Source organism: Mesoplodon bidens (assembly GCF_964165515.1).
Source record: "Mesoplodon bidens genome assembly, chromosome: 17".
Taxonomy (NCBI): Eukaryota; Metazoa; Chordata; class Mammalia; order Artiodactyla; family Ziphiidae; genus Mesoplodon; species Mesoplodon bidens.
Genome location: NC_138174.1, coordinates 851,141 through 866,337, shown reverse-complemented (window position 1 = coordinate 866,337; position 15,197 = coordinate 851,141). Strand labels below are relative to the sequence as shown.

Below are 15,197 nucleotides of genomic sequence, written 5' to 3'. Positions count from 1 at the left end.
CTATGGGGCGACATGAAGGTGCTGTGCACACCACCTACCGCTGCGGGGAAAGGGACACAATTCAGAGTTTCGGGTCTTCGGGTGCCAAGCGCACACACCCCGGCGGACACGGAACCCTCGCTCCAAAAGGGAACTCAATCCGCACGCGGCGTACGGAGCCCCGCCCCGCGCACGCAGCCCCGCCCCGCGCACGCATGCGCAGCAGGCGGAGCCCGAGTCCGGGAAAGCGAGGGCGCCTCGCCGCCGTCCCAGGGCTGCGCTGCGCGGGGAAACCCGGGCGTCCCTGCGGGGCTCGCGTCAGAAATGAAGCCCTCATGGTCTCTCGGCGTTTTGCCCAGGCCCATCCCGGCCCCGCGGCAGGACCCCAGGACAGTATCTCAGCCGCGGTCAGGGCAGAATTCCGGGGGTCTCGGGCCGTCTTCCAGCAGCCATTCTGCGGCTTTGATCTGCCACCTTGTCCGGTCTCCCCGCTGGGCTTGGCCACCTTTTCTGCCACAACCACCTCCACTCATCTGTGTGCGATGCGCACCATGTTTTCAACGCTCCTCTTTTTATTTTCTATAACACCTTAAAAGACGGACATTTTCCACGCAGTCTCGTCAAACATCTTCCAACGCCACTCATTTGCCAGGCGGGGCCCGTCCCCGGCGTCCTCGCTGCAACTGGGCCCTGAAAGCCCAGTGCGCCCTGCTGGGGGTGGGGGAGGGGTACTCCGCGTCTGGGGGTGGCTTCTGAGTCCTCCACCGCAATGGATAACATCCGATAATCAAAACCCGAAGGCTCAAGGTTTTCATTCTGGAGGCCGAGTTCAACTTCTAGGATGATGCAGCTGCGAAACCAACCCCAGAATATTTTGGACACCACCCCTGCTTTTTCTGTCAGGTTCCCCTCTAAGCGCTCGTGGTCTGGGGCTCTACGCACCAGAGGGTTGCACTTGGTCACCCTTGGCCTTGGCCTTGGCCCAAGAGCAAGGTCACAGAGTCTCAGAAGGATTCAGGTCAGGGCTTCGAGACCACTAGCACTCGGTAGGTTCGTTTTACCAAAGACCTTGCAAAAACTAGCCAACCTGCATCTTCCTGCGTAACCCCCAGCAGCCCCCTCTGCAGAGCCCAGACCTGCAGAACCCACCGGGGCCTGCAAGGCCCACATTTTTCACATGTGAGTGGGCCAGCACCAGCACAAAGAGGCCACCCTTTCCCTGATCCTGGTGACAGGCTGTGAGCTCACAGTCTCAGCACCCTGCCTGCCGGTCACTGTGCTGTGCTGTGATCAGTCACAAGCTCGCGAATCCACAAATTTGGTCACCATACCATCTTTCCCACAGCTTCCCCACGCACTAGAGTTTACCTTAGCCCTACAGACGCTGGATCTCTTATCCCTCTTTATAGATGAACCATATCGTCCATCCACAAAACTGAACTCACACGGGTCCCCCAGTCAGACACACAGCACTTTCTGGTGCTTAACCCAGCAGCAAAATCACCAACACAAAGCACAAAAATAGGAAAAACTGGCACTCGTCAGACTGTGAAGAGGACACTTGCTTAAAGCATAAGCTGAGAGGAGATGGTCAAGCAGCCCCAGTAGCCCACACCCCTGGACACGCACGGTCTGCAGGTGACCTCGACAGCTAGTGGGCACTGATTCAGGGGTGACAGACACATCTTAGAGAGCAGGCCGATCCACAAACATGAAAGGGTACTAATACAAAACGGTGTACGGTGGATCTCTCGTAAGTTTCAAGTCATGCTCATGGCCCAGGGGGCTGGTCCCGTGTGAGCTCATTCTACGCTCACCAGGATTTCCAACCCCGTGCCACGGAGGCTGGTCTGACGGCACCGCTGTGCAACATCAGACAAGTCACTCGGTCTCCTGAGCCTCAATTTCCTCAACTGTAAAGCGGGAGGAACAGTTAACAAACAGCTATTGAGTATCTACTACATACCAAACCTGGGTAAGTTGGGTCTGCACTGGGAAATACTCTAGAACCCCCTCATGAGCCAGGGGTCAAAGGCACAGACATCCTAGGTTACTCGTCACTCTGCTGACAGGGCACTAAGTCGACTAAACTATGCCACCTGGTAAAAACCAACACTTGATAATGCTTCTTACTTTTCTGTTGGTCAACAGGCAGGATCTATTCCTACTGATAATGAATTCTGAAGAAGGACCCCAAATAATGAAAATTATAATGACGAAAGCCACCACACCTCTTGAGTATTTGCTATATGGCCAGGGACTCTAAGCTATAGAGAATGTCTATGACCCCCTAAAATTCACACTCAGATCTAATCCCCAGGGGATGTCATGTGAAGGTGTGACCCTTAGGTGGTGATTCGGTCATGAAAGCAGAGCCCTTGTGAATGGGATCCGTGCCCCTCACAGAAGAGACCAAAAAAACCCCTCCCCCACGTGAGGACACACGACAAGACTGCCGTCTGGGAACCAGGAAGCAGGCCCTCAATAGACACCAGGTCTGCCGGAGCCATGATCTCAGACTTCCAGCCTCCAGAACTCCGAGAAATACCTTCTGTTGTTTGTAAGCTGCCTCGCTTATGGCATCCTGTTATACAATATATAGTAGCTCAAACGGACTAGGACACTATGCAAAGCACCAAAGTCACACAACTCGTGAAATGAATTCTTTAACCCTCTCAGCACCACAAGGGGTAGTAGGTGTTTTCTCACTCCTATTTTACAGATGAGGAAACTGAGGCTCAAAAGCTGTACAGCCCAGTGGAGGTGACAGAGCGAAGAGTTCTGAAGTCAGGGTTCAAGTGGCTTCCCCGATGCAGGCCCTGTGTGTCCAACACCACACGCCCTGCCCCCGTGGGTTAGCGCTCTTGGTGATGACCCCGACGAGGTTCCGTCTTCATACCCACATTACAAATAAGGGGAAAGTCACACAAAGAACCGTAAAGTAACGTGCCCCAAACTCTACAGCTGAGCTCTCATCCAAGGACAAGGTGGAAGGGGCTCTACGTGACAGGAGGTGATGGCTGCAAAGGCCCATCCTTCCATCCGTCCCATGAGGCGGCCTCAGTGCTCCTGCAGAAGAGCACCTGCTTCTGTGCGGGCGGAAGGGTGTCTCGAAGCCTTGGTCAAAGCTTTGAAACAAGGTTGGGAGTCGCCTTACGGCTGCAAGCAGATGCCAAACAGGGAGTGATCATCTTTACACTCCTCAGCATGGATCAAGTGCCTGGTTAGAACCTGACAATTCAGCTGAATACTCCTGAATTATCTGACTTAAAAATATATTACCACAAGGGCAGAACAGATAGGGGAGGAAAGCAAAGAAAAAAGCACTCTTACTTGTCTAGCATTCTAACTATTAACATCAAAGCCCCAAACCGGGAATTCCCCGGTAGCACAGTGCTTAGGACTCTGCACTTGCGTTCCATTTGATCCCTGCGCGGGGGAACTAAGATCAAGCCAAAAACAAACACTGCATGGAATAATATAAAAACACCCATCTTTCATCTACATCAGAGATCCTAAACTGTGGTTACATGTTAAAATCACCTAAAGAACTTTTCAAAACTACAGAAGTTCTGAGTTGGAGCCCAGGTATTCGAAAGGTTTTGAGAACTCCCCAGGTAATTCCAATGTGTAGCCACAGCTGGTTAACTCCTTCTGCCCAGGGCCACACGAGCAGAGGCTCACCATGATGCTGCTAAATGGCTCCCACAGAGGACCCTGGATCAGGGTGGCTCCTGCAGGCGGGCACAAGAGGGCCGGCCCACTGTTCAGTGCAAGGCTCCTTTTATACAGAAACGGCCACTTTCAGCCCACAAGAGCCTTGAAATGCTAATGTAAAAGCAGAATCTGATGTATTACACCAAGAGAAAGAAAAACACTACAGAAAAAAAAGAAAACAGAAAAAAACCCAGGAGAAAGCATTACAGGAGAACTCCTCAAGCTTACAAACTCCCTGGGCCTGGCCCCCAGGACAGATCTCCAGACCTGTCTGAGGGGCATCCGCCTAGCCCGGCCTGCCTCCCGCTTCCCAGGATCCCCCTCAGGTCCCTCCAAGGTCGGCCCCAGTGAACAGTCTGGCCAAACACGCACGCCTCTGAACATTATTATTCCTCCGACTCTTCATCGTCTACTGGCAACCTTCTACTCAGCTGTTCAGAAGTTTTGTCACAGCTGCCAGGACCGCATACACTCAACCATTTCAAACGCACCATTGCTACTGCCCTAAAGATGCAGCTGGGATGAGCGCTTCAATGCAAATATTTATATGTCTGTCTCACCCAATGTGGGTAAAGGCCACAATTAATTCACCTTTATATTCCTTAGCAGGTAGAAAAGGACCTTTTTTTATATCGGGTAATTTAGCAGAATATGAATCTTCAACTGTCTCAACAGAGGAAAGTAAAAAAATCTTTTATTATTACAATCAGATGAAAATGGACTAATTACTTTTTCTCCCCACATGAAGAAAGTCAGTATTTAGCACTTTACTTAAGCAATACTTACTGTCATTTTGGTTCGGGACGTCTGACAACCCTGATCTAAAAACAAACAAATTTAAAATAAGACAATATCACTTTCTTCAGGATTTTCTAAATCCATATTTCTCATTAATTTTTACTGATTTTTAAAATAGTTACTGAAGAAAATATATTTTAAGTTCTTTCAAGTAAAGAATATGAGATTTGAGAGCTGAAATACAGAGCTAAGTAGTGGAATTAACTCTTTCCCCATTTTGTCCCCTCAGAAAGTATACACTGCTTTGGGAGCAATACTATATTCTTAGACTTAACTCATTTATTAAATAAGTCTAAAGGGTTTTCGTTGTTTCTCCTACCTACCCCCAGGCACATACAATTTGCTAAAAATAGTTTTCATTTAAAATTGCAAGTGACACATGATAGGCAGATCAACTTTTCTACAATTTTTGTTATAATTCTGTTTAGCTTCTCTCTACCCCCAAGTAGACTCTATTTTTTTCAACTAGCATTAAATTTTTAAGAGAATAAAACAAAAAGCAGTACATCTACAGAAACATCACTGAAGGCACTTCCACCCCGGGAAACTACGGAAGTTGCTATTAAACTATCTCTGAAATCAACTGCTTATTATCATTACCTTGAATCCAGATCTCTGAAACTAAAAACTGCTTTACAGGTTTTTCAGGTTACTGCCTAAACGATCACATACCATAATGTAAGTTTTCAGGGCCTTTCTGGGTTGTCATGTTGGGCTCGTTCTGCTGACAGTAGAAACGCAACAAGCAGTGCTGGTCGCAGAAATGCTTCATCTCCCCTCGCCACTGCACCCTCTCCCTCAGGGTGCCTTGAGATTTACAGCAGTCACACCTTGCAGCCTTGACGACAAAAGGAAGGTGTCAGACATCTCCCACGACAAGGTTTAAAAAGTCAGACATGTATTTTACAAGATTTCTAGACATTTCAGTGACTGTTGTCAAATGTGATAAAACAATGTCAGATAAAGAGAAAATAAAATTGTAATATAAATCATAAACATACAGTAAAATCCACAAAAGTTTAAAAAGTAGTAATTTACCTAATTGTCAGAATCCCTTTCTATACTTACCAGAAGTCAAAGACCAGCATTACAAAGATAGGCTAACCAAAAAAACTGAACAGTGGTAGACCAAATTGGTATGATGTTTTTTTTTAAGATTTTTTTTTTGGATATGGACCATTTTTAAAGTCTTAATTGAATTTGTTACAATACTGCTTCTGTTTTATGTTTTGGTTTTTTGGCCCGAGGTATGTGGGATCTCAGCTCCCTGACCAGGGATCGAACCCACACCCCCTGGATTGGAAGGCAAAGTCTTAACCACTGGACCACCAGGGGAGTCCCAGTACAATGCATTTTAATATTACAAAATAATTTTGAGAGCCATAATGATATACTGGTCGAAGTCTCCCACAATCATACTACACTGAAAATCTCTGATTAATGAACAGATTTCCCAGGTTCAACTGAGCTCATAATGGACCCATTTAATACAACTGTATAGACCAGAATAATTTTGAAACCAGCTCTTATGCTGAGAAAATCATGGATGTTAATTTGAAATGTTTTGTTTCAATAGTTTAATATAATAAATTTGAAGGGCTTTGATACTGTTTTTTTTTTTAAATTTATTTTTGGCTGCGTTGGGTCTTTGTTGTTGCACAGGGGCTTTCTCTAGTTGCGGTGGCTTCTCTTGTTGCGGAGCACGGGCTCTAGGTGCGTGGGCTTCAGTAGCTGTGGCTCACGGGCTCTAGAGAGCAGGCTCAAGCAGTTGCGACAAATGCGCTTAGTTGCTCCGCAGCATGTGGGATCTTCCCGGACCAGGGCTTGAACCCCTGTCCCCTTCCTTGGCAGGTGGATTCTTAACCACTGCGCCACCAGGGAAGCCCCAATAACTGTTTTAATAACAAGAACTTCAAGTTCATGTCTTAGAACACTCGGTATTTAATTAATTAAAAAACAATTATATTTTAAGATCACAAATGTGAACTACATCTAGGAAAACAATCAGCCCTAACTAGTCTACAACTTAATATGCAAAATAAAACCAACTAAAATTCATACATAAAAAGTTATACTTTATGATTGGGGAATCAATTAATCTAGGGACAGATTTTTGAGAGATTCCATTTACCTAGATTTTGCCCATTTTCACTATTTCTTAACATCTTGATCAATGAGTGGGCCAAAAGGTATAACAATCAATTTCAAATACAGTACCTTTCATAATTAAGCTTTTTATCTACTTACAGTAGAAATAAATTACTGCAATTTTAAAAACTGCCCTTTAGTTTAGCCACCAACTTAGAAGTTTTGACAAAGCAGTAAATATTAAGTACTTGGTAGCTGGTAACAGTCACAGCTGTAGCTTTCCCTCGCTGCTCTAATCACCCAGACTTTTATACTGTGGGTTTGGAAACCACTCACTTTATGTCTCCACAGGAGTCCCATGAATCAACACTACAACAAATTCCTGGCTGGCACATGAACAAAGGGCTGTGTGGGTAAACAGGTCTTATGTAACAGACATACCCACCCAGGGTCAGAACACAGGCTCTTTATTTCTCCAGGTCAGGGATTTCTCCTGCCGAATAAATGTTAAACCAATGAAGATTTGCAGTATAAATTATGACTATTAAGTGATGCCAATATTGCATCTCTTGTCCAAAAACTTGTGAGCTTAAATGGTATACTGCTGGTAATATAACATGGTAATCACAGTAACATTAGCACTTACTATCAACCAGGTCCTAGTTTACTCAATAATAAAAAAAAAGTCCCTATATAAAACTCTCACCAGCAAAGACTGTTCTTTAAAATAATCATTGAAGTGCTCCAGGTTTCCGGGATTTTTTCCTTTCTATACTTTATACTCAAAGAAAAGCCAAAGTACCACGGGAGGAACTGAGTCTAAACAGTCAAGAACACAGCAAAAGTGAAGATGAGAACCTGAAAACAAAGGCCAGGCTGCCCTCTCCATTCCACAAGCCTCACAACAGGGCGGGAAACTAAAGTCCCAATACAGTAAGTTACTTCTTAGGGCCAAATGCCAAAGTGCAGAGGCAGGATTCAAAGCAAACAGTCCAAGTCAAAACCAAGGATTTACTAAAGTGCACCAAGTTACAAAGACAATGGAAAAACAAATGAGTTAATATGAGTAACTAGAAATAAAAATCCTAACATGTAAAATGCTGTAAGAAGGTTCTCAGTGTAACATCTAAAACCCAAATCAATTTGTATACAATTCGTATTTGTATAAAAAGTACTGTGCTGACTCTTTGTATACGGTAATATTTCCACTTACACAATAATTTAATAGGCCTAGAGCCTACAACCAAGTACATTCCACCCAAAGAATCTGAACAATAAAATCGCTTCATTATTTTATAATTATAGACATTTGGATTTCTGTCCTAACAACACTTTAAGCTCCTTTCTTCCAGGAAGTTCAAAACAAATTTAGATGATTTCAATTAAAAAAAATAAAAGGAGCAAGATTAGTGCTAATTTGCAGATGGCAACAAAATATGTATGTATTTTTTCAGGAAAAAGGATAATAACAGAACTCAATACTAATTCAAGCTTAATACCATAATCAAAATTTTAGAGGTTGTGAACCTCTTGTTTTTTGGCTTGTTTCTTCCTTTTGCAGCCACTCATACAAACTCCTGGTAAAGTGCCTGGAACCATGCTAAATGGAAAATCTCACTAATGCCCATCATTCGTTACCTACACCAACACCACTACCTCCTACTCACCAGACAGGACTCTTAGGAGAGCTTAACATTCCTACAGTATAAGAACACATGTTTCTGGTTTAAAAAACACTTCGTGGTTTTCCTGTCACTGTGAAATATCAAGGGTTGTGTATTATTTTGAGGAGGAAAAAAAAAAGTTACTGATTCAAACAATCTAAATAATAGGCAGGTACTAATGAAACTCAGTTCAAAAACCTTAATCCAACCACTCCACTAATCCAGGAGCCTCCTCTGCAGTAACTGAGGAAAGGTCATTGGACCTACACTGACACAGCCCCTTACCTGTCTTGGACAGTTTGGGTTGATGTATACACATCCTTGTAACCTTCCACCCTCTTGTTGCCCACTTCCCCAGTCAGACCTAATTTTGCAAGGGGGAACCACGAACAAAATGAAACAGGGGATTTTATAGTCATTTATTTAAAAAAAGAATGCAGTAATAAAAGATTGGGCACTGGATACTATGCAAAGCATTCAAGTGATAAGAATTCTTCAGTTACCCAAAGGTACATTTAAAGCGAGAATATTAGGTATTTCCTTTCAAAACTTAATGTCAAAAACAATGAATGATTTTCTAAAATCAATATTTCTGGCAGTTTATAGACAAAAAAGAAAAACATAGAAGCCCCAAAATTATTTTTCATTCAGGTATCCTTTTATGAATAAGGCTTATTAAAATGTAAGTATTAATTTGATTACAGCCCAAAGTCATGCTGTTTGACTGTTGGGGCATTTGCACTGAAGAATTTAACACTGTCACCCTTCACTACTGGTTTTTAAGGCAAATCGAAGTCTGTATTAGGGCTTCCCTGGTGGTGCAGTGGTTAAGTTAGTCTGCCTGCCAATGCAGGGGACACGGGTTCGAGCCCTGGTCCGGGAAGATCCCACATGCTGCAGAGCAGCTAAGCCTGTGCACCCCAACTGCTGAGCCTGCGCTCTAGAGCCCGTGAGCCACAACTACTGAGCCCATGTGCTACAGCTACTGAAGCCCGCGCGCCTAGAGCCCATGCTCCGCAACAAGAGAAGCCACCGCAATGAGAAGCCCACGCACTGCAACGAAGAGTAGCCCCCGCTCGCCACACCTAGAGAAAGCCCGCGCGCAGCAACGAAGACCCAACGCAGCCAAAAATAAATAAATTTTTTAAAAAAGCCTATATTAAAAAACTGTAATTTGAAGAAAGTTTAAGAAAAGCTTATTAGTTCTATTAAGAAGTACTATGAAAGTATTCTTGGCAAACAGTGGGACTTCGGAAGTATCTTCGCTGTGTGTCAAACACCTAGCTTTTATTCTATTACAATACAAAATCCTTTTTCTCCAAAAAATTTAAACTTACAGAAATGAAAAGAACTATCCTCCCACCTGGTTTCACATTATGCCTGGAAACATTAACCTTGAGGAAAAGTAAAACCTAATTCCTTCTAAAGAGTTATCTGGGAGAAGAAAAAAACATTAATTTTATTCTCAGCGTTTTTTGGTTGCATGATTTCAATGGCTTTTGTATTCTAATTTCGAAGAGACAGTATTTAATTAACCTCTATTTTAAATCCAAAAGGAAACCATTTTACAGGCCTGAAAACACAGATTATTCAAAAGGTCTTGTCAAGTTCAACAAACATGGGTATAAATATTATATTTTTAATTTTAAAAATATAGTATCAAATACTTAAATTTAAACAAACAAAAATGTAAAGCTCTTGAAACTCTAGGTAAATACGGCGTGTGCTCCTCTGTGGCGGCATCAGCTGGGCTGGCTGCTCTCGTTGTAAACATTCCTTGATGAGGCACTTTTTATAGATTATGGGTCACATTTTCTAATGAACTAAAATCTAAAATTCTGAGTTCTTAAATTTAAAAAGTGGAAGGGGAAAGAAGGTCAGGAAAAAAATCATAATTTGGTTGGGACTCAATTTAACACATTTTCAAGATGACCATGTAATGGTAGCAGTGGATAAGGGGACTCATGAAAAATGTCAGAAAAGACGCTGCTCGAGCAGAAAGCACAGAACACAGGGATTCTCTGACTCAGCACTGGCTGCCTCCACACAGGGCCCAATTAATTAGGAGGGGCGTTGTAATCCTATTGATTACATTAAAAATCATCACTGTTGCTTGCTTTACAAATTCCTATCATGTGTCTTTACTCCTCAGATTAGTACAGTTTGTAATAATGCTATTGTATATATTATATAAAGATTTGTGGGGTTTAAAGTAAGACAAGGAATAATAAAAATGTTTAATGTATAGAATACTGACATTAAACATAAACACAGAATTGTCACTAGTTATTTAACTAACTTTCTGAAATGCACTGCCTCCCTGAAATTTCATCATTGAACTTATAAAAACATGAGCTACAATTATCCTTTAAATAGGAAACTGGAACAAATGGCAACACCTAGAATAACTTGGTCTTTCGCCAAAGAGCACTTCTTTGCTTCCCAAAAAAGGAAACCAAACGATTTCTCTCTTTTAATTATAAGTAATATAAAAGAGAGCAGGGTGGGCTTCCCTGGTGGCGCAGTTGTTGAGAGTCCGCCTGACGATGCAGGGGATACTGGTTCGTGCCCCGGTCCGGGAAGATCCCACATGCCGCGGAGCAGCTGGGCCCGTGAACCATGGCCGCTGAGCCTGCATGTTCGGAGCCTGTGCTCTGCAACGGGGGAGGCCACAAGAGTGAGAGGCCCGCGAACCGCAGAAAAAAAAAAAAAAGAAAGAAAAGAGAGCAGGAAGAATCAAAGAAAGAAGCCAAACAGAGAAATACAGCCCATGTGTTGTGAACAAAAAACAATATCCTCCAAGAAAGACTATTTGAAAGAATTGAAGTTTTGAGTTCACAATTATACGACTGGACAGAAATCTATATGATAAACTAATGACAGGGGTTCCTCAATATCACACGGTAACAACCTCTGTCTCAAACAGCAAAGCAAATGGTGAAAAGGGTGACAGACAGTAAGAACAAAATGGAGTTTCCACATCTGTGTCCACTAAACACCTGCATCCAAAATCAGTTTTTGAAAATAAAGCCTCCTCAACAGTGGAGGAAAAGGTGTATTTGTGTGCTAAACTGAAACTGAGCGCTTAGAGGCATCAAAGTAACATTTCCTGAGTGATTTCTCATCTGTCTGTAACAAGGTACTGATCCAGACGGAAAGGGATGCAGCCTCCAGTGTGTTAGTATTTGTGCTGTGTGTTTCTAAAATGTGAACCTTAATTCTAAGGCTTAAAGTAGTCAGAAATAACAGTAAAATAGTGAAGTAACTTTCAAAGTGCAGCAAAATCTTAGCCTATAACAACTTGGAAAGTATCTTGTTCCTCTCTTTATTTAAAAAGATGTTTGGGGACTTCCCTGGTGGCGCAGTAGTTGGGAATCTGCCTGCCAATGCAGGGGACATGGGTTTGAGCCCTGCTCCGGGAAGATCCCACATGCCACGGAGCAACTAAGCCCTTGCACCACCGCTACTGAGCCCATGTGCCACAACTACTGAAGCCCGCACGCCTAGAGCCCGTGCTCCGCAACAAGAGAAGCCACCGCAATGAGAAGCCTGTGCACTGTGACGAAGAGTAGCCCCCACTCGCTGCAACTAGAGAAAGCCCACGTACAGCAACAATGACCCAACGAAGCCAAATAGATAAATAAAGAAGTAATAAATGTATGAAAGAAAAAAAAAGATTGAACCCTGTTATAAACTATGGACTTAGGAAAAAAAAAAACAAAACACATCCTAAGTATCTAAAACAATTACCTGCCAATGTTCATAACTGATAAAGTACTCATCAAAAACATTTCTATTTAGTGAGATAAAGACACAAATTTTAGACAAATAATCCACTTTGTTAAACTACACTGCTGAAAATACAGATACATCTTAGTTTGGGGGCCCACGGGGCTGGCGGTACTCGCCTTGTAGTACCAGTCCTGGAACCGTCGGCAGCAGTCCTCGCTGCAGAAGTCCCTCACCACGCCGTCCAGCTCCTTCGTCGCCCCCTTCTTACACAGCTGAGAGCAGTAGTTGCAAGTCACACACCTCAATCCTAAACGCCTTGCAAAATCCTGTTTGTACAACAGTTTGCAGCCTGAGAAATATAAGGTTTTATTATTAAAACAAAAACTCATTTTTGAGGTAAGAAAGAGTTTTACGGGTCAAACAGAGCACTGGCTTTAGGAAGTGTTTATAAATTCACATATACAGTCCTCTTTCTCTCCTGATCAAAACTGTGAGATCTACTGTGATCAACACCAGCCTGTGAAAACTGCAACAGAACATGGAATGTTACAAGAGATATGGTGTGGGTTCAAATAATTCATGTTCTAAGACTTTCAAATCTAGTAACACTTCAGAACTGTTGAACCTGCTCTGTGTAAATATAATCCAATAGAATCCTGCTTAAGTATCACAAACACACCACAAATGGGCATTTTAGAGAAATGAAAAGTGGAGACTGTTGAGAGGCAATGAGCAAACTTAAAGATACCTTCAGCTAAGCAGGCATTTTAGCTCAGTTTTCTAGCCTTGCCCGTCTCTGTCACCCTAAAGGACCTTCGGGGAAGTAACACTGGTTTAATGACTCGTCCAAAAACAGCATTTTGTTATTCTGTTCTTTAATCAAAACACTTCCTTTACCTACTATATAAATGCATTATTTTAACGGTCCTTACATTTAAATCTTAGTTATCCCCTATGATATCTCTATAAGGATTAAATAATCTTCATATATCTACTCATGCTGTGCACTTAAGAATGACCTTCCACTCATGTATCTACCAAAATACGACCCATCCTTTCATAGGGGCTGCAACTGTTTCCTATGTAATTTACTTGGCAATTACTTACGAACTGTCCTTATGGCTTCTTTTCTGTCACTTTGAACTATATCTTAAAACATGTTTCATATTTTACCTTTATTAGCTTTATCTTTCTAACTAGGTTTTGATGGTAGTACCAGGTATTACATGTTTTGTTATTTCTGACAGGTTCCAGCAGAGAACTAGGTGCAGTCAGGGAAAGCAAATATATTACTAAACAGGAAAAAAACAGACGTCCTTTTTAACCTTTTATTGCCCAGAAAGTCCTCCCAATTGAAGATTATGTTCTTTAATGTCAATTATCTTTTTGTTTCAACTTGTCGTTCATTTTAGTAAAATCCATATAATCCAAATGATGCAAGATCCTTGATATGTATGCTAGCCCTCAACACTAATGCACTCTGATTTGTGAATCACTGAGACTGTCACTGCACAAAAATTCAGGTAAAAGAGTTAAATTAAATTCAGAATCAATCTCTTTAATGAAACATTACGTCACTTTTCATTACAGCTGCAATATTAACAGTAAACGTGGTTACTATTCATCTGGGGGACTGAGCCTTCATGAATAGGAATGCCTGCTGTAAGCAGTACCCTCTTGCAGACATGACCTCAAGTGTGAAATGCTTAATGTATAAACGGAGGCACCTGTTGAATGGACTAATAATCTTTTGATATTGCTGCCATTCCCTACTGCTTTTTTAAGGATTTTCCAACCTTTTTCTTGCCTCTAACTAGCAGTAGAAATCGATAGAAAAAGTGGATCCAGGAAGAAGGGGAAAAAAAAAAAAAACTGGAAAATAATTGATGAGGACAGCAGGTAGGAAAGCTGGGAGGCCAGTGCCTGGGGCCAAAGAAAGAACAGAGAGTGAGAGCCACAGAGCAGAATAGGACATTTGGGGAAAAGTAAAAATAGAAAAAGCCCAAAACCCTTAGCTACAATCCTGGCTCCTATCTCTGGAGAATCAGAATGAGAAACAAACTCCATTTTTCTAATCTGCTGCCTGGCACCAGAGCAGCAAAAAGTATAAATGAGAGGAAAGAGAATTCCTGAATGTACTAATACAAAAGCCAGTGTCTCCCTGGCATCCCAAATAGAAAACCTAAAAGTCTTTTCTGCCTGTCGTAATGCCTCGTGTGATGTTCCGTCTGGTATACTGAACACCTCTGTAGACTAGGCAGTAAATGGGCAGGGAATGAAGCCAATGGAAAGTAATTCTAATCCACTTGGAAAATCAGCTTTCAGATCACCATCTGTCTGTTCAGAAATGACGTGGTATGATAATGCTTGTGGTTTATTCTCAAAACTTCCTCGTAATGGAAAAACATGTTACCAAATTCTTAGAGATAAAACACTCTGAGGCCCAGAGGTCTATAAATACATATAAAATAACAGTAGAAAAGCTAACTCAAGTTTTTGGTTCAGCTATACAATTGTACCACTACTCTGAACATATGTAGTTACGTATTTTGAAAATATTTTGGCAAAAAATAAACATTAAATATTAATGAAAGTTATGAACAACACTGTATATGCACTTGCCTTCACTACAGAAAGGTCTCTTAACTCCAGAGAAGTTCACTGTTTCGTGAAGAGTCTTCTCCTCTTGACAGTATTCACAATATGTAACTATGCAGTGCAGCTTCTTATAGTCATCTGAACAAGTTTTGCTGCAGAATTGATGCACTTTGTTCTAAATGCACAATGGGAACCTTGGTAAGTATATGACATCCACCTCAAGAACAAGTTTAAGAAATACACAAGCCACTTTTACAGAAACAAAGTTAAGTCACTTACCTACTTAATGTTATAATCCTTAGCGATACATTTCCTATAGGCCACAGACACCCAGTTTAACTAATTCACTGCTATATTTAGACATAGCTCCACAAAATTCAATACCATTAACTACCCTAAAATTAGTCAGTGAAAGAATAAAGCTATAAGTATCACTAAGACAAGATGGCAGTCTGGTGTTGCTAACAGAACTGGAGAAATGGGAAGAAAACAATGGAAGATACAACATGGATAAGCTACAAAAAGATAAGAACTATGACAATTATATCATTTTCACTCAAAAAGAAATATTCTTAAAAAAAAGGATAAAGAAATATTCTGTGTTGAGTACAGTCAAGCAGA

The 15,197-nt window shown here is 42.0% G+C and overlaps 1 protein-coding gene across 6 annotated transcripts in view; it reads right to left on the bottom strand.

The window, feature by feature from the left end:
* Positions 1 to 15,197, bottom strand: part of ZMYM2 (zinc finger MYM-type containing 2) — an 85,590-nt gene that overhangs the window by 16,919 nt on the left and 53,474 nt on the right. For all 6 annotated transcript variants that reach the window (XM_081214939.1, XM_081214934.1, XM_081214937.1 and 3 more), the window contains 4 exons: positions 14,601 to 14,751; positions 12,155 to 12,327; positions 5,167 to 5,332; positions 4,483 to 4,517 (listed from right to left, as the gene is read on the bottom strand). In XM_081214939.1, coding sequence (XP_081071065.1) covers positions 4,483 to 4,517; positions 5,167 to 5,332; positions 12,155 to 12,327; positions 14,601 to 14,751 — 525 coding nt within the window. The remainder of the gene's footprint in view (positions 1 to 4,482; positions 4,518 to 5,166; positions 5,333 to 12,154; positions 12,328 to 14,600; positions 14,752 to 15,197) is intronic.